This window comes from Dryobates pubescens, chromosome 9 (genome assembly GCF_014839835.1).
Source record: "Dryobates pubescens isolate bDryPub1 chromosome 9, bDryPub1.pri, whole genome shotgun sequence".
In the NCBI taxonomy this organism is placed as follows: domain Eukaryota; kingdom Metazoa; phylum Chordata; class Aves; order Piciformes; family Picidae; genus Dryobates; species Dryobates pubescens.
The window spans coordinates 20743303-20763268 of record NC_071620.1 but is presented as its reverse complement, the minus strand read 5'-3'; the positions used below and the strand labels follow the sequence as shown (position 1 = coordinate 20763268).

The window sequence follows — 19966 nt, the reverse complement described above, 5'->3', positions numbered from 1 at the left end:
CTTCTGCTGTGGACACCAGAACTGGAGGCAGGATTGGAGGTGAGGTCTCAACAGAGCCAAGAGGCAGAATCTCTTCTCTTGCCCTGTTGCCCACACTCCTCTCCTCCTGATACCCCCAAACCTCCAGCAGGGATTGCTTGAGTCCTGAGTGAGATGATGAGAGCAGAAGTGCCAAATATTTCCCAAGGGCTCAGGCTGACACAAAGTGCTGTCCGTGGCATGTCCATTATTCAACACCTGTGCTAGCACGGCACAGCAGGCAGCATGAAATGTGTTATTCCAGTCACATCCCATTCCCCTGGCTGCCTCTGAGGAGCCAGGAGATGTTGTGTAACAGGACTTACCAACATCATTTGCCAGCTGTTATCTGATAGTTGAAGCTCAGGAGACAATGTTATCAAATCTGCTGCTTGCAGTATGTGGGTTAATAAAAGATTGCATGATTCTGGCTTTCTCTTGGGGTTATTATTTTTGTTTCTTCTTTTATTTTCTGTCCTGTAGCTCCTTTCTCAACTCTGTGCAAGTGAATATTAAAAGAGAATGATGAAAATTATTGCTATTATTAAAATTACTTTTTTTTTTAGCCTTAATGTTGATTTCCTTCGGTGATTGCTGGTTATTCACTGCTGCCAACTGTGAAGTCAATACTGAAATTATAGAAAAGAAGTTCAGGATCTATTTTGTAATTAGTTTATAATAGATTTATGTGCATAAATTTATATAATTATTTTTTTTTGGTAACAAAGTGTACCCAGATGAGTGGTTTACTATACAGATTTGGTTAAAAATCTGTTATCAGTTATTATAACATTAATATATTCAATTGTATGAGCAACGTGATCTAATGGGATGGAGGCAGGGAGGTTGGAACTGGATGATCTTTGAGGTCCCTTCCAACCCTGATAACTCTGATTCTGTGATATGAATCCCTCTATCTGCTCACCCCACAAGAATCATTTGTAGCATTATCATAGAGCGATTGAAGGGTTTGGATTGGAAGGGACCTCTAAAGGTGATCAAGTCCAAGACCCCTGCACTCAGTAGAGACCTCCTTCACTAGATCAGGTTGATGAGACCCTTGTCCAGCCTCACCTTGAATATCTCCAGGGATGGAGCCTCAACCACATCCCTGAGCAACCTGCCGCAGTGTTCCAGAAGCCTCATGGTGCAGAACTTGTTCCTCACATCCAATCTCAATCTGCTCTGCTCTCATTTCAAACCATTGCCCCTGGTCCTGTCCCTGCAGGCTTTTGGGAACAGTCCCTCTGCAGCCTTCTTGTAGCCCCCTCCAGACACAGAAAGGTTGCTATTAGATCTGCCTGGAGCCTTCTCTTCTCCAGGCTGAACACCTTCAGCTGCCTCAGCCTGTCCTCATAGCAGAGCTGTTTGGAGACAGTGCAGGAAGACTCTTGTGAAAGTGAACAGTGAACTCTTCCCACGTAGAAACCAAAGGAGATGTTTGAGTTTCTCATGGAGATGTGTCTCTCTTCAAAAGATGCCCACAGCAGGGAGCTGTTAGTAGGTGCAGAGTGAGTTGACATTTCTGTTTGTGTTGGAAATGAGTCGTAATGTGCAGTCAACTGCAGGTTACTGCCTGAAGTATTGCAGGTAATATATTCCGTGGGCTATAAAGGCTGGCAAGGACTTAGCTCTTCAAAAGGGCTGGGAACACTGAAGTGAATTATGTATTCTGTGGAATGTTCTGAGGTAAAAGCAGGAGAAAGCCTTTCTCCTGTGATAAAATAACAAAAGATTGCTTTATATTATAAAGTGTTTCATATGAGCTCCCTCTCTCCTGGCAAGCCCACTCTATGGACTGGATGAGCTCTCTCACAAGGCTGTGCAGAGTCAGTGCTCACTGGTAGCAACCGAGAGCCATTGGTAAACTGACACAAGCTGAAGAAACAGGTTCAGAGAATGGTTTGGGTTGGAAGGGACCTTAAAGATCATCCAGTTCCAACCCCCTGCCATGGGCAGGGACATCTTCCACTAGCCCAGGTTGCTCAAGGTTGCTCATCCAACCTGGCCTTGAACACCTCCAGGGAGGGGTCATCCGCAACCTCCCTGGGCAACCTGTTTCAGCATCTCCTCACCCTCACTGTCAAGAATTTCTTCCTTATCTCCAGTTTCAATCTGCCCTCCTGAAACTTCAATCTATTCCCTCTCAGATTATCACTACACGTCCCTCCCCAGCTTTCTTGTATCCCCCTTCAGGTACTCAGTGTAGACCCTGCTAAAGGTTACTGGTAGGTATTCTGTATTGACTTCAGAATGTCAGAAAGGAATTGTGAATGGCTCTAAGAATATATTGTCTTTCCTCAGACTGATGTATTAAAATACCATGTGCTAAGCTCTGTGATGCTCTTGCTTGCTTGTCTCTGCAGAAATAGTTTTTAATGAATTCCTCTGTAAGAGAGCAAAGCAGGATTTTAGAAGAGAAGAACTACCACTTGGGGTGATAGTAACTGCTGCATTAACAATTAGCGTGAGCAGAAAACGTGAGCTTGCAGCTCAGAAGGCCAACGGCAGCCTAGGCTGCATCCAAAGCAGCGTGGCCAGAGATGGAGAGAGGGGATCCTGTGCTCTGCTCTGGGGAGACCTCACCTGCAGTGTTGTGTCCAGCCGTGGGGCCCCAACACCGGAAGGACATGGACCTGATGGTTAGGGCCCAGAGGAGGGCCATGAAAATGATCAGAGGGCTGGAAAATCTCTGCTATAGCGACAGGCTGAGGGAGCCGGGGATGTTCAGCCTGGAAAAGAGAAGGCTCCAGGCAGAACGAACATCAGCCTTCCTGTGTCTGGAGGGGGCTACAAGAAGGCTGCAGAGGGACTGTTCCCAGAGGCCCGCAGGGACAAGATGAGGGACAATGGTTTGAAATGAGGGCAGAGCAGATGGAGATTGGATGTGAGGAACAAGTTCTGCACCAGGAGGCTGCTGGAACACTGCAACAGGTTCCCTGGAGATATTCAAGGTGAGGCTGGACAAGGCTGTGAGCAACCTGATCTGGTGGAGGATGTCCCTGCTGAATGCAGGGCGCTTGGACTGGATGACTTTCAGAGGTCCCTTCCAACCCAGACCATTCTCTGAGTCTATGATTTTCCAATTCTGTGATTTTCTGATTCTGTAATTTTCTGATTCTATACTTCTGTGTTGTCTTAGCTGTGGAACATTTCCTATTTCCAGGACACTGGCTGATGTATAATTGTATCTCATTGTCAAGTCTTAGGACATTAACGTTATAGCCACAACATTGAGCAAAAGCTAATTTTTATCTCTCTCAATTTTTAAGATCCAGATTTTAAGGACCTTGGTGCTTTGAAGCCCTTGCCAGGTTGGTATGTTGGTTGTGTTTTGTTTTTGGTTTTGTTTTGGTTTGTTTTTTTTTTCATGTTGTGCTTTGGAGGCCTTTTGCACTCTTGCTGTAGAAAATAGTTCTGTTTTGCTATTCAGGCTTCATTTTTTCTGGTGTTTTGTTATTCAGTTTGTGAGTTTGAGATGGGAGGACCTGAAGGAATTGTGGAATCTGTACAAATTGTCAAAGAAGGCAAAGCTTCTGAAACTGAAGCAGTAGACTGTAAATGGTACATCCGAGCACCACCCCGGTCCAAGGTCAGTCCTTCATCCACTTGCTGCTTTGCCATTTAATTTCAGAAATTGACTTCTCTAATATCTTCTGCACTTCTCAGTACGCTCAGATCTTGCTTAATAACTTTTCAGCTTCAACTTGTAAGCTCTTTTGGTTTTTTCTAATCCCTCTGCCATGGAAGGGAAATTTGTCACCTCAGCGAACAGAGTAGAATAGAATAGAATAGGATAGAATAGGATAGGATAGGATAGACCTTCAAGATCATGTCCAACATATTATCCAACACCACCTAATCAGCTAACCCATGGCACCAAGCACCCCATCAAGTCTCCTCCTGAACACCTCCAATGATGGTGACTCCACCACCTCCCAGGCAGCCCATTCCAATGGGCAATCACTCTCTCTGTATAGAACTTCTTCCTAACATCCAGCCTAAACCTCCCCTGATGCAGCCTGATACTGTGTCCTCTAGTTCTAGTGCTGGTTGCCTGGGAGAAGAGACCAAGCTCCATCTGTCTACAACCTCCCTTCAGGTAGTTGTAGAGAGCAATAAGATCACCCCTGAGTCTCCTCTTCTCCAGGCTAAGCAACCCCAGCTCCCTCAGTCTCTCCTCATAGGGCTTGTGTTCCAAACCCCTCACCAACTTTCTTGCCCTTCTCTGGACACGCTCCAGCAAGTCAACGTCCTTCCTAAACTGAGGGGCCCAGAACTGGACACAGTACTCAAGGTGTGGCCTAACCAGTGCAGTGTACAGGGGGAGAATGACCTGCCATTGGCCCTCCTGGCTGCCTGGGCACACTGCAGGCTCATGTTCAGCCTACCATCAACCAGCACCCCCAGGTCCCTCTCTGCCTGGCCGCTCTCCAGCCACCATGACCCCAGCCTGTAGCTCTGCATGGGGTTGCTGTGGCCAATGTGCAGAACCCGGCACTTGGATGTGTTAAATCTCATGCTGTTGGATTCTGCCCATCTGCCCAGCCTGTTGAGGTCCCTCTGCAGAGCCCCTCTACCCTCCAGCAGATCAACTCCTGCCCTCAGCTTGGTGTTGTCCACAATGATGCTGTGTGCAGCGCTGAGCTGCTTTCTGGGCTATACCTAATGCTTCTAAAGTCTTCTTTAATTATCCGCAGGACATGAGAGTAGATTCTGCCCCTCTCCTCTGCTCTGGTGAGACCACACCTGGAGTGCTGCATGCAGTGCTGGTGGCCACAGCATGAAAGGGACATGGAACTGCTGGAGGTGGTCTAAAGGAGGCCACAAAGATGATCAGAGGGCTGGACAACCTCCCATATGGAGACAGGCTGGGAGAGATGGGGCTGTTCAGCCTGGAGAAGAAAAGGCTCCAGGGAGACCTTGGAGTAGCCTTCCAGTACCTGAATGGGGCTACAAGAAAGTCAGGAAGGGACTTTTGACAAGGGCTGGGAGTGATACTTGGGAGGGCTTGTAGTGATAAGCTGAGAGGGAATGGATTGAAGCCTGAGGAGGACAGACTGAGACTGGAGATGAGAAAGAAATTCATGACAGTGAGGGTGGGGAGATACTGGAACAGGTTGCCCAGGGACATTGTGGATGTCCCCTCCCTGGAGGTGTTCAAGGCCAGGTTAGATGAGGCCCTGAGCAACCTGGGCTGGTGGGAGGTGTCCCTGCAGGTGTGGTCTCACCAGAGTAGAGCAGGAGGGGAACCTCCCCAGACCTGCTGACTACACTTTTCTTGATGCACCCCAGGATCCCATTGTCCCTCTTGTCCACATGGAGAACTTGGTGTCCTCTCTGAGTCCAAGGTCTTTCTCCATGGTCCTGCTTTCCAGCAAGACCCTCCCTAGGCTGTACTGCTGCCTAGTCTCAGAGCAGCCTGTTCTGACAAGATGTGTTTTAGCATTTGGTACTAGGGAAGGATTTCCAGAAGAGAGAAAATCATCAGTATTAGCATTTTTCTGTTGTGAAAGTTTAGTGGAGCAGCTGAATAGCTGGCTCATAAAGATCACAGATAAAATATTCCCAGAATTTAGTTTAATCATGTTATTTATTTATTTATTTATTTATAAACTTACAGATGCATTTGCTATTCATAGAGGTTTTCAATTAAGTAGATGAGTCTCCTATTTTAGTCTAGTAAGTGGCTGCAGACATAATGTGGCTGGATTGATGAATGCTTATTATGAAAGTTCTACACTTGGGATTAGGAGGAAGAAAACAGGTAAAGAAGAAATGATAATTAAATTAACTAAGCCAATAAAATTGGTTTATAGTCTTAATTCCAGCTTCTGCTTGGTTGGTCACAGAGTGTTTCTGTGATATCCTTACTTGATCTAACTCTAAGTTAGGATTCAAAGTTCTGCTAGAAACCTCATAATTACTTATCTGTAGGATGAGTGCGGCCAGCAGGTCAGGAGAGGCGATTCTTCCCCTCTACTCTGCTCTGCTGAGACCCTACTTCCAATACTGTGTCCAGTTTTGGTGTGCCCAGCATAAGAAGGGCACAGAGCTGCTGGAGTGAGGCCAGAGGAGGCCACAAAAATGATCCAAGGGCTGGAGCACCTTTCTGGGAGGATCGGCTGAGGGAGCTGGGGGTGGTCAGCCTGGAGAAAAGAAGACTCTGGGGGACCTTAGAGCTGCTTTCCAGTACCTGAAGGGATCCTCCAAGGAGGCTGCAGAGGGACTTTTCCTGAGGGGTCTAGAGACAGGCCAAAGGGGAATGGTTTGGAGCTGAGGCAGAGCAGGGTTAGACTGGAGCTGAGGAAGAAGTTCTTCAGTAGGAGGGTGGTGAGACTCTGGAACAGGCTGCCCAGGGAGGCTGTGGATTCCTTTGCCCTGGTGGTATTGAAGGGCAGTTTGGATGAGGCCTTGAGGAGCTGAGTGTATTTGAGAGGTGTCCCTGCTTATAGTGGAGGGGGTTGGAGTAGATGAGGTCTGAAGTCCCTTCCAAACTGAGCCAATCTAATTTAGCCCTTGAACTTTGCTGGTGTGGTTCTGACATCTCTATGCACACCAATCCAGCTGTACATCTCTCTACACACACACACGGTTATGGTGTTCACCGTACCAGCTGAAAAACCTTCAGAGATTAAGGAAGGAATTAGTGGATAAAATATGAACCCCCCTGGCAATAAGGATTTATGGTCAGGTTATTTATGAGCCTGATTCAGCTGAACTCATTCTGATGTCCATATTTTACAATTGTCTCTCTTTGTGCTTATCTAACCTTGAACTAATGACATGTTCAGTACAAGTGCTCAGTGATATCACTGGAATTTAATGCCAGCTTGCACCTCTGCAAACAGTAAGAGCTCAGCAGCCACCTCTAGATCCACACCTTCCTGTACTCTGGACTGCACAGTTTGTTACTGGGAATTATGCCTAAGGGACAGACTTTCTCAGGCACTTTGGGCTGCAGTTTTACACCTTTAGTTGCTTAATTAAACTCTGCCAGAATGTGGGCAGCTTGCAATTTCATTTGGCTTAAGCTCATCCAATCTAAGCTGCCTGCAGAAGCAAGATGCAAGCCTTTGCCTTGGGTTCCAGTTCCAGACTCAAGCCAAGTCTGAACTCAGTGCGTGAGAAATGAGATCAGTCAGACAGTGAGGTCTTGGGATCTCTAAAGCCTGAGCTTCAGTCTGGCAGTGTGGATATAGCATTGCTGCTACCCTTAGCAAGCTGGAATGGGACAGAGAAGAGCAAATCACAGAATCAAAGAATGTCAGGGGTTGGAAAGGACCTCCAGAGATCGTTCAGTCCAACCCCCTTGCCAGAGCAGGATCGTCCAGGGTAGGTCACATGGGAACACAGCCAGGTGGGTTTTGAATGTCTCTAGAGAAGAGGACTCCACAAAATTAAAAGGATGAGACTTCTAGTTTCAAAAAGCTGCCTGTTCTGTTTTCTCACAGCTAATATCTGTTTCATTCTGAGTCCCCACCAAGACAGGCAACTGAACTGCAAGTGATGTTCAGCCAGGCTACAGAGTCTGCACTGCAGAAGGGGATGGAGAACTAAAACTGAAAATTCTACCTGAATTTAGAGAGAATGACAGCTCTAGGGAGGTTCTCCTTCTCATGTGCTCTGCCCTGCTCAGACCACACCTGCAATGCTGTGTCAAGTTTGGGGCTCCCCAGTGCAAGAGACAAAGATCCACTGGAGAGTCCAACAGAGAGCGGTGAGGATGATGAAGGGACTAGAACACCTCTGCCATGGACAAATATTGGGAGCCTTGGGGCTGTTTAATCTGGAGAAGAGAAGCCTGAGAGGGGATCTGATCAATGTCTACAAATATCTGAGGGGTGGGTGTCAGGATGAAGGTGCCACGCTCCTTTGGGTGGTGCCCACTGATAGGATAAGGAACAAGGGGTACAAGCTGGAACCCAGGAGGTGCCACCTCAACATGATGAGAAATTTGTTTGATGTGAGGGTGCTGGAGTCCTGGAGCAGGCTGCTTAGAGAGGTTGTGGAGACTCCTTCTCTGGAGGCCTTCCAAACCCACCTGGATATGTTCCTGTGTGGCTTGATCTGGGTGATCTTTCTCTGGTATGGGGGTTAGACTAGGTGATCTTCAAACGTCCCTTCCAACCCCTACCATTCTGTGATCCTTGCTTGAAGGAGGATTAGTGTTGCACAATCTACTTTAGAAACCCTGGGCTTCCCAGAACAAAGGACATACAGAGCTGAAGCAGATGCAGAGTAGAACAGTCACTGAAAGTGATCACTGAGCTGTGGTGAGAGTCACAGCAGCACTGAACCCAGTCCTGAGTTTACAGGAGAACTGACTGAACCTGCAAGCTGCACATTAGGCTGGGACGAGAAGAAGCTTTTTGCCTCACACCTAAATTCATTCTGGCAGCTAAAGGATGGCTTTTGGTTTGCTTGCTCTGGTTGTAAGGGACTGAGTGTCTGTGCACATCCACTGAGTCTGGTGTGGTGGGATATGGTTTGAAGCTTTTCCTGGCTGGCCTGATCGATCGTGTTGTCAGCCCTAAGCTGCAGTGATTGATTAAAAAGCAGAACTCATAAGAAGTGATTCACTCTGAAGAGATGATAATCTGATCACTTTACTGAGCTGAGCTATTATTCATAGCTCACAATCATTTCTTCTTTTGGTCCTAATATATTCAGGCAGTTTTCTGCTGTTCTCAAATGTAAATAACAGAATAGTAAAACTTCTCCAACATTTCCACTTTTATTATTCTGCTGACAACCCAAACCTTAAAAATGTCAAGGAAATTACTTAAAATCCATTGTGACTGAGTGTAGATTATGGATTCACTCCTTCCTTACCCTTGACTCTGCTCTGCTGGGACCCCACCACCAATCCTGCCTCCAGTTCTGGTGTCCCCAGCAGAAGGACGCAGAGATGCTGGAGAGAATCCAGAGGAAGCTACAAAGATGATCCAAGGGCTGGAGCAGCTCTGGTGTGAGGACAGGCTGAGGCAGCTGAGGGTGGTCAGCCTGCAGAGGAGAAGACTCTGGGGGGGACCTTAATGCTGCCTTTCAGTACCTGAAGGGATCCTTCAGGAAGACTGCAGAGGGATTTTTCCTGAGGAGGTCGAGAGACAGGCCAAGGGGGAATGGTTTGAAGCTGAGGCAGAGCAGGGTTAGACTGGAGCTGAGGAAGAAGTTCTTCAGTAGGAGGGTGGTGAGACTCTGGAGCAAGCTGCCCAGGGAGGTTGTGGATGCTTCCTCCCTGGTGGTGTTGAAGGCCAGGTTGGACGAGGCCTTAGCAGCTGAGTCAAATTGAGAGGTGTCCCTGCCTATAGTGGAGAGGTGTCCCTGCCTATAGTGGAGAGGTTGGAGTAGCTGATCTCTGAGGTCCCTTGCAGCCTAAGCCATTCTATGATTCTCTTCATGCCACAGTTGCAGTGATGCTTCGCTGGTGTTGTTGCTAACGGCATTGGCATTTGCAGGGATATTTCAAAGCTCGCTCACAGCTAATCTTTGTGCACCAGCAGCCTGTTGCTGCAAGTAATGTGGAATTAATGGTTTGAAGAAAGTGTCTTATTAAAACTTAACAGCAGAAATGCGACAGAAGAAGCTGTGGCAGTTGTGCTGCCTCATTCAAATAAGATGTTCTCCTCAAGCAGAATATCCCCTTTATGTTAATGCAGTGTCTCTGTCTATGGAAATGTCAGCATTCCAAGAGCTCCTCTGGGCATCAATGGCAAAATGCTCTACTAAGGCAGATGGTGGCTTTTCAGTTTCTGACCTCTTTTTGCTTTTAGTTTATTTGTTTGCTTATCCTCTGCTGGTAGAATTAATGACTGAGATCTCTCATTCTCGTGAGACCCCACCTGCAGCACTGCCTCTAGTTCTGGTGCACCTATTATAAAAGGGCCTCAAAGATGATCATCTTTGGCTGGAGAACCTCCCCTATGGGGACAGGCTGGAAGAGTTGGGGCTGTTCAGCCTGGAGAAGAGAAGGTTCCAGGAGATCTTAGAGCAGCCTTCCAGTAGCTGAAGTGGGGCTGCAGAAGAGCTGGGGAGAGACTTTTGATAAGAGCTGGGAGTGACAGGATGAGAGGGAATATATCGAAGCTTGAAGAGGGCAGACTGAGACTGGAGATTAGGAAGAAATTCTTGACAGTGAGGGTGGGGACACACTGGAACAAGTTGCCCAGGGAGGCTGTGGATGTCCCCTCCCTGGAGGTGTTCAAGGCCAGGCTGGATGAGGCCCTGAGCAACCTGGGTCAGTGGGAGATGATCTCTAGGGTCCTTCCTAACCTAAACCATTCTACAAATCTATGAATCTCAGTCTTGTTCATTTAATTTCTTTCAGTGAGCTCCACACACCAGTGAAAGGTACCACAATATTTTTACTGGTTTGAGGAACACCTTGCACTAGGTAACAGTTTGGCATAGAATCAGTTTTATCTTTTCCCTGGGGGAACTCAATTTCTTAGTTATTTTCTTCTGCCAGTGTGGGTCTCACAGCCAGTGGCAGGAACAATGGCAAACAATCAGTGATGAGGCCAGAAAAAACTGGCAGAGGCATGTAGATGCAATTAAATTGCTTCAGCTCTTTAAAACAAGGTGGGATCCCATGGCAGGTTGTCATCACTTTCCATAGCTCTGATTCAGCTAATTAAATTGAAAGTATCCACTGATTTTAGGGCATGAGGCCTTCAGTGCTTGATATAAAATTCAGAGAATAGGTATCTCCAAAGCAGATCATGAGAAGGAAACTCCAATTCACCTCAGAAGATCAGAAATTTGTTTTCTTCAATATATCTGAATCAAAGAACCATAGAATGGTTGATAGGGACCACAGAGGTCATCTCCTCCAATCTCCCTACCAAGGGCCTCTCAGCTAGACTCAGCAACTCAGGGCCTCAGATAGATAAGGAGTTTTTAATCAAATATTTCTTTCCACTGCTTCCAGTACCTATCAAGCCTGTTTGTGTGATGTTCTTACAGATGTCACACAGAGCAATGGACTGGAAGCCGTCTTCTCTGGAGGCTTTCCGGCCGCACCTGGATGCGTTCCTGTGTAGCCTGCGCTGGGTGACCCTGCTCTGATAGGGAGTTGGACTGGATGCTATGTATTGATTAGAGAACTGTGCTTGTATGCAGCAGACATTTCCTGAAAGAAACCTTTCAAGGTTCCTACCAATTTCCACGAAATCCACTTGATTTTACCCCTGTTACATCCTAAAGATATATACTAGGAGGCTTTGTTTAGAAAAGCTGAGATGGTGGCCAAATTGCTTGAGAAAAACATCAAAAGATTAATGATTGAGCTCTGCCTGGCTTCCAGCTCTTCACTTCCTGGATCAGCACAGCTGACACATCTCACAAAGATGACACATACTGACTCTGGGGAGGGAGCAGCAATTATTTGCCTTATTATTAGCCATGTCAGGCGCGTCACAGAGCAATGCTGTGCCAGGCAGCCAAAGAAGAAATTTCTAGCATGACTTTCCTTCATCTTGAAGGACTGCTGTAGATAGTCCCCAAACAACAAATATATATCTGGAAATTAGGACCTTCCTGCAAAGAGCAAAACAAATATCTGAATCTGCTAGATTCTACTCTGAAGAAGACAGAAAACACCAGGAAGTGCAAAAGGGGCTGAGTTTCACAAAATCACTGAATGTTAGGGGTTGGAAGGGACCTCCAGAGAGCATCCAGTCCAACCCCCTTGCCAGAGCAGGCTCACACAGGGAAGGCCACACAGGAACACATCCAGGTGGGTCTTGAAAGTCTCTAGGAAGGAGACTCCACAACCTCTCTGAGCAGTCTGCTCCAGACCTCCAGCACCCTCACACCAAACAAGTTTCTCCTCATGTTGAGGTGGAACCCCCTGGGTTAACGCTTTTACCCCTTGTTCCTTATCCTATCAGTGGGCACCACCCAAAGGAGCCTGGCACCTTCATCCTGACACCCACCCCTCAGATATTTGTAGATATTGATCAGATCCCTTCTCAGCCTTCTCTTCTCCAGACTAAACAGCCCCAGGGCTCTCAGTCTTTCTTCATAGCAGAGATGTTCCAGTCCCTTCATCATTCTTGTAGCTCTCTGTTGGACTCTGTTCAGCAGATCTCTGTCTCTCTTGAATTGAGGAGCCCATATGTGTTTATATTAATGTCCTTCCAGAGAAGTGGCCTCTGGATCAGCAGTTCCAGAGAAATGATTTTGCTGGTGCTGTTGTGCAGCCCTTCCCCCATCCAGCAGAGCAAAGCTCTGTGCTGTGGCTTCAGTCTCTCTCAGATGTCTGCTGTTGTTTGTTTCCCAGATCTATTTGCGATTCCTGGACTATGAGATGCAGAATTCCAATGAGTGCAAGAGGAATTTTGTAGCTGTCTATGACGGGAGCAGCTCGGTGGAGGATCTGAAAGCCAAGTTCTGCAGCACCGTTGCCAACGACGTGATGCTAAGGACAGGGCTGGGAGTCATCCGCATGTGGGCAGATGAAGGCAGCCGGAACAGCCGCTTCCAGATGCTCTTCACATCCTTCCAAGAACGTAAGACCCTCACCAAAGTGTCTGCCTTCCAGCTTGATCCAGCCCCTTGAACTGTTCATGTTTTCTTCACACAGAGCAGTAACCTCAAAGCGTTCCCAAACAAGCTCTGGAAACACTTGGAGCCATTTTTATTCTGAGTTATTTGTACTGTGCAGCAATTTGTAAGGCAGGAGGAAGAGCACAGGATTCAGAGCAGTCCTGATCTGTCCAGTTGTGTTCTTCAGTATGAGGGTGGTGAGACTCTGGAATAGGCTGCCCAGGTAGGCTGTGGATACCTCCTTCCTGGGGATATTCAAGGCCAGGCTGGATGATACCTTGAGCAGCTGAGTCTGGTTGAGAGGTGTCCCTGCTGATGGCAGGGGGTTGGAGTAGATGAGCTCTGAGATCCCTTCCAACATGAGCCATCCTGATTCTGTGATTCTGTGATTTTATGAATTTGATTTTTTTATATGTCATTATGATGGGCACTGGACAAAACCTTATGCTTATCTTCTCCCAGGTGGTGGATGTGTTTGTGCACATTCTAGCTTGCGTTTATCAACAAACACAGGTGTCAGGTGTTGTTAAGCAAATTATTTACTTAAGACTTTTGTGTCAAAACAAGTTTTCTACGAGCTTGGCAGGGTATTTTCATAACATTCTCTGTGCACCCTCCCTGCATTCCTACATTTCTCATTTCTGGGTTCATGTACTAAGAAGTTTCTCCTCATGTTGAGACAGAATTTCCTCTGATTGCATTTATGTCCATTGCCCATCGTCCTACTACTGGGTATCCTTTAAAAGAGCCTGGCACCTTCATCTTGGCACCCACCCCTAAGATATTAGGAGACACTGATCAGATCCCCTCTCAGCCTTCTCTTCTCCAGATTAAACAGCCCCAGGGTTCTCGGTCTTTCTCTGTATCAGAGATGTTCCAGTGCCTTCATCATCCTCGTAGCTCTCAGTTGGACTCTCTCCAGCAGATCTCTGTCTCTCTTGAACTGGAGAGCCCCAAAGCAGACACAGCACTGCAGGTGCAGTCTGAGCAGGGCAGAGCAGGAGAGCTTCCCCTGGAGCTGCTGCCCACACTTTTCTTGCCGCACCTTAGGATGCCCTTGGCCCTCTTGGCCACAGGGGCTCATTGCTGGAACATTTACGTTAACTCTCACATGGTTATCCATGCCCATTGCAGTGTATTTTTGGTTTGGTGCATCACAAGTCTGACAGGAAGATTTCTGTGCAGCTGTCAGTGGCTGGAATGAAGACAACAACCCTACCAAAGACATCCTTCATCTGCATTCTGCGTGTGTGTCCCCTGTGATGAGGCAATAGTCTGTGCTGAGAGCAGCCTCCGTAATTCCCTAATTATGGCTCTGATTAAAAATTTCTGACAGTCTACATGCCTCACACTGCCTCTGCCACTGCACTCTCACTCTGCAGCCTTAGGGAGGTCTGTGTTTTCCTTGTCTGCAATTCAGGCCAGAGTATAAAAGCTATTGAGAACCCTCAGCTGAGGTGATCCTGCTCTTTTCTCCTTTCTGCAGCTGGAGGTGTCTTGAATATTCAAGATCTGATTCAGTTTTTTTTTTCCACAAGGCATCCTGATCTGTTACCTTAGAAACAACTACACAGGCACTGGAGCTTCACAGTATATAAAGAGCAGAGGAGTGAAGCACTAGGATGACAAACTTGAAAGGAAGGTTTGAGTAAGTGTGTGTGTGCACAGCTTTCATGGTTTAAAGGAAAACAAGTGGTTTGGTTTGGTTTTTCTTGAATAAGTTGTGTGTGAACAGCTTTTATATTTTGAATGAAAATAAAGGGGGGGGGAAAAAGTGAGTTCTTTTTCCTTCAAGAATCACAGAATCATAGAGTGGTTTGGGTTGGAAGAGACCTCAGAACTCATCTTCTCCAACCACCCCACCATGCCCAGGGACACCTCTCAACTAGACTCAGCTACTCAAGGCCTCATCCAACCTGGCCTTGAAGACCCCCAGGAAGGAGGCATTCACAGCCTCCCTGGGCAGCCTGTTCCAGAGTCTCACTACCCTGGTACTGAAGAACTTCTTCCTCACCCCCAGTCTAACCCTGCTGTCCCATTGCCCCTTGGCCTGTTCCTAGACACCCTAGGGAAAAGTCCCTCTGCAGCCTTCCTGGAGATCCCTTCAGGTACTGGAAGGCAGCTCTAAGGTCTCCTGGAGCCTTCTCCTCTCCAGGCTGACCACCCCCAGCTCCCTCAGCCTCTCCTCCTAGCAGAGGTGCTCCAGCCCTTGGATCATCTTTGTGGCCTCCTCTGGACTCACTGCAGCATCTCTGTGTCCTTCTACTGCTGGGGATACCAGAACTGGAGGCAGGATTGGAGGTGGGGTCCCAGTAGAGCAGAGCAGAGTGAAGGAGCAGAATGCCCTCTCTTGCCCTGCTGGCCACAGTGTCAAGGGGAAGAAATGTACAGCTTGCTCATAAACAGGAGAAGAAACTGTGTCTGTGTTTTGAATGCTGGAAATGGACTTCAAAAGGTGATGCAGATTGTAGCTCCTGGGCCATGCCAGTTGTAAGTGCTGCCCTGTGTGTCAGACTGGTGTGGGCTGCCAGGATCAGCCAGAGCAGATGCTGAGGTGAGACACAGCTCACAGCATGTGGGCTGCAGCGTCTTTCAGCAGGGTGAGGGCATAATTAGATCATCTGCATGGCAGAGAGGGAATGTCAGAGCTCATTCAGGGAGATGTGCATCAGGGAGCACACACCTGTGCCTCTACATGGGGACAAAGAAAGAGTGGGGAAAAGCTGTTTTGTTACCCTGGAGCTGAGAAAGAAACAAAACAGATGGCATTTGTGTGGTGGTGTTGTGCGTGGGATAGAGTGACAAACTAAAACTCTTGTTTGACGGTTGTGGAGTCTCCTTCCCTGGAGACATTCCAAACCTGCCTGCATGTGTTCCTGTGTGACCTGCCCTGGGTGACCCTGCTCTGGCAGGGAATTTGGACTGGGTGATCTCTGGAGGTCCCTTCCAGCCCCTAACATTCCGTGGTTCTGTGACTGTGTTGTGCTCTGCTGCTGCCTGAGTTTTTCTCCCCAGTGTGGAGCTGAGCTGCTGAGATGTGAAGCCTTCCCTTACAGGAGGCTCTGTGGACTGGAAGTGGTTTATTTTGGAAGCAGGCTCCTTAGCCTAAGGAATGTTTTCTTTCTATGTAACTCTCCTAATTCTTGTTACAGAGCCACTTCCTGGGGATTTCTTGCGTGAATATTTCCATGAGGTTTGTTTGGTGTGCTCCAGTTCCACTTGAAATACATAGGGCTTTGTGGCTGGCATCTAAAAAGTGCTCTTGCAAGTTTCCAGACCTCTAGCAGTGCTAGAAATGTTTGAAGGAAAGAGGTACAATGCAAGTAGTAGTTAAGTTTCCTCAGCCAGGGAAACACTGCTGGTTCTCTGTACCAAAACAGTATCAGAGCTGTAAGTAACCAATTGATGCCTAATCACTGATAATTTGCAGTGGTATTTTGTGAGCAGCATTATTAGCTGTTTCAACTATCATTATGGGCTTTGTCTGCTTAGGTCCTTATTTTGGGATCTTTAATATGCACTCTGAGAATATCTGTATTTATGTCTACATATATATAATCTCTATCTCTTTATCTCTCTCCATCTCCATCTCTATCATAGAATCATAGAATCCCATAATGGCTCAGGCTGGAAGGGACCTCAGAGCTCAAGGCCTCAAACAACCTGGCCTTGAACACCCCCAGGCAGGAGGCATCCACAGCCTCCCTGGGCAGCCTTCTCCAAAGTCTCACCACCCTGGTACTGAAGAACTTCTTCCTTAGCTCCAGTCTAACACTGCTCTACCTCAGCTTCAAACCATTCCCCCTTGGCCTGTCCCTAGACCCCCTCAGGAAAGGTCCCTCTGCAGCCTTCCTGGAGGATCCCTTCAGGTACTGGAAGGAAGCTCTAAGGTCCCTCTAGAGCCTTCTTCAGGCTGAACACCCCCAGCTCCCTCAGCCCGTCCTCACACCAGAGCTGCTCCAGCCCTTGGATCATCTTTGTGCCCTCCTCCAGCCTCTCTCCAGCAGCTCTGTGTCCTTCTGCTGGGGACACCAGAACTGGATGTAACATGTCCTTATCTTATGATCTTTAATATACATTCTGAGCACATCTGTGTCATCTGTATCTTCTATATCATTGCTATTTACATATCTATATATCTAAATAATCTAAATTTATGTATCTGTATCTATTCCTCTATCTACATTATCTATATCTGTAGACACCACCCCCCCCATATTTTTGTGCATGGCAGCCACTGTCTACAATAGATTTCAAATATCCAAAGAAATTAAGAACCAGAAAAAGGAAAACAAAGAAGGTGGCTTCATCAAAAGGTTCATCTAGTAAGAAGAGTTGAAAAATGAGCCTTTGTTTTCTCACCCACTGACTAAATCTTCATTTCATTTTCCATGCCTGTGAGAGTGATCTCCAGGCTGATTACTGACAGCCGTGCTACACCTCCAGCTTCTTCCAAGAGCTGCTCCTGAGCAAATACAGCTACACTCCAACCTAAAAGCAGATTTGGAGAAGCAGTGCAGCAGGGATAAGAAATCCCTCTGTATGCACAGCAGGCAAGAGGTTTTCTCTCTCACCTCTGACTCCTGTTTGGTAGCTCTGCTCCCTTCTCTGTCCATAACCCTGCATCACAAACCCAATGCCAGATAAAACAGTATTCCTTCTCTTATTTTGTGGACCTCTGAGCTCTCAGCCTGGTTTCAAAGCCCTTCTACCTGTGGCTCCCCTAAAGGAGGATAAGCTCTTGCATTCTTATTTTATTCTGATTAAAAAAATCTGTATTTGGGTAGAAATCTTAGAGGAGTGGTGCAGAGCTTCAGTGAGTAACAGCATTCCAGGCCTTGTCTGCAAGCAGAATTCCTGCAGGTGATGCACTGCAGGTATGTAGCCTTAGTGACTGTGTTTGTGGTGGCAATGCAAAGGGAACTCCTGAGCAGGGGAGCAGCAAAGCAGTTAGTGCAGCACATGTGAAGTGAGAGCTTCCCTTTGCAAGGACTTAGGATTGCAAACACATTACAGCTTTGCTGGCTATGCTCCCTCTGTCCACAGTAACACCTGGAAAGGGGGCCATTGGGATTGCCTCCTTCCTGGTGAGCACTCAGATGTGATTTTCTTTGCCTCTGTGCTGTTTGCAGCTCTCTCTCTGCTGAAAAGCCCTCCTGGACTTTAGCATCCCAATGACTCTCTGCCCCTGAATTAAATCCCTGTTTGTGGTGCCTGGAATGTAGACACTGAGCAGAGGCTGGAGCTCTGAGCACGTACTCCTGAGCTGCCACGCTCTGCTGAGTAAATCTATCCAAACAACCTTGGGAAACCACTCAGGAGTGGTTTGGAAAGATTAGATGATCAATGTGCATCTGCTGTTAACTGTCCCCAAAAGATAACATTAAATTTCTCTTGAACAGAGCTGTCTTGAAGGGGGCTGAGGATGAAAATCTGGTGTTAAACACATTTCATGGATTCAGAGATTTGTTTGGGTTGGAAGAGACCTTAAAGATCATCCAGTTCCAACCTCCTGCCATGGGCAGGGACACCTTCCACTGGCCCAGGTTGCTCAAGGCCTCATCCAGCCTCACCTTGAACACCTCCAGGGAGGGGACATCCACAGCCTCCCTGGGCAACCTGTTCCAGTGTCTCCCCACCCTCATTGTCAAGAATTTCTTCCTCATCTCCAGTCTCAATCTGCCCTCCTCAAGCTTCAATCCATTCCCTCTCATCCTATCACTACAAGCTCTTGTAAAAAGTCCCTTCCCAGATTTCTTTAACGCACCCAGACACACACACACACACAGAGATGTATTTTATTACACTTCACTATGGTAAAATAATTATTAAAAATACACAGGCTGAGGGAGCTGGGGGTGTTCAGCTTGGAGAAGAGAAGGCTCCTTGCAGACTTTAGAGCTGCCTTCCAGTACCTGAAGGGATTCTTCAGGAAGGCTGCAGAGGGACTGTTCCCAAAGGCCTGCAGGGATGGGACAAGGAGCAATGGTTTGAAATGAGAGCAGAGCAGATTGAGATTGGATGTGAGGAACAAGTTCTGCACCAGGAGGCTGCTGGAACAGTGCAACAGGTTGCCCAGGGAGGTGGTTGAGGACCCATGCCTGGAGATATTCAAGGTGAGGCTGGATAAGGCTCTGAACAACCTGATCTGGTGGAAGATGTTTCTGCTGAGTGCAGGGGCGTTGGTCTGGATGCCCTTTAGAGGTCCCTTCCAACCCAGACCATTCTGTGATTCTCTGATTCTATTTATTTGCTGTAGTGCTTTATGAATAGAGTTGGGTTACAGTACAATTGTCCATCTAGTACTTGTTATTATTTTATTGTTTCAGTGGAAGCAGTATTATTTTGTTTAATATAGAAGATGACTGCTTTTATGTCATGGTACTTGGTGAACATGGCAGATGGAAGACCTATTAATGCTCTTTGTGTTTCTCTGCCTTGGGGCTATTCAGGATGAAAAGAATTTATGATTATTTTACATCAATAAAGGAAAAACTGCAGGTTATGGGCTCCACGTGCTCTCTGAAAAGCTTCCAACAGTAACAAAATGTGGACAGCTCCAGCAACTAAATTATTATTGATTTGAAAAGCCATTAACCTTAAAATACTAAACTCAGGTTTCTTTATATGTGATGATGGCAAGAGTCTGGATGGGATAACATCTCTTCCTGTTCCCTTCCCTGAGAACATCTCTTCCTGTCCCCTCCTCTGTTAACATCTCTCCCTTTCCCCTCCCTTGAGAACATCTCTTCCTGTCCCCTCCCCTGTTAACATCTCTTCCTGTCCCCTCCCCTGTTAACATCTCTCCCTTTCCCCTCCCTTGAGAACATCTCTCCCTGTCCCCTTCCCTGAGAACACCTCTGCTGTCCCCTCACCTGCTCATCTATCTCCTAGGAGCAGTGCACCATCTTGTGTCCACTGTAAATACTTTCATAGATTCATGGAATGCTTTGGTTTGGAAGGGACCTTAAAGTTCCAACCCAAGATCTCCCAGCTGACTGCAGGGGCCTTTGGAGGTCTCTTCCAACTCAAACCATTCTATGATCCGATCCTTCTGGGGGCTTCCAGGCTCCTTCATAGCAGCAGTCTGTTGCTTTCAGTGAAGCCTTCATCCTGCAGTGTTTGTCTGCATGATTCTCCCAGACCCTGGGCTTCAGGGACAATTAAGATTGTTGCTGTTTATGATTTTCACATTTGTGACCAAAGAAGATTTTTTTGCTTTTTACTGTAGCCTTTCTTGTGACTCAAAGGTTTTTAAAGTAATTTTATCTTTGTGTATAAATGTTCAGGCAACCTCCATATAGGCACTAAAGTTTGTTGGGGTTTTATTGGGTCGCTCCAGTTTTCTGCAACTAGTTTTAGACCAAACTCTTGTCCATATGCTGGGTCAGGCTGT

The 19966-nt window shown here is 47.1% G+C and overlaps 1 protein-coding gene across 3 annotated transcripts in view; it reads left to right on the top strand.

Moving 5' to 3' along the window:
• NETO1 (neuropilin and tolloid like 1) overlaps positions 1-19966 on the top strand; it is an 88247-nt gene that overhangs the window by 24276 nt on the left and 44005 nt on the right. For all 3 annotated transcript variants that reach the window (XM_054164439.1, XM_054164440.1, XM_009906537.2), the window contains exons 5-7: positions 3291-3332; positions 3483-3610; positions 12305-12533. In XM_054164439.1, the coding sequence (XP_054020414.1) occupies positions 3291-3332; positions 3483-3610; positions 12305-12533 (399 nt within the window). The remainder of the gene's footprint in view (positions 1-3290; positions 3333-3482; positions 3611-12304; positions 12534-19966) is intronic.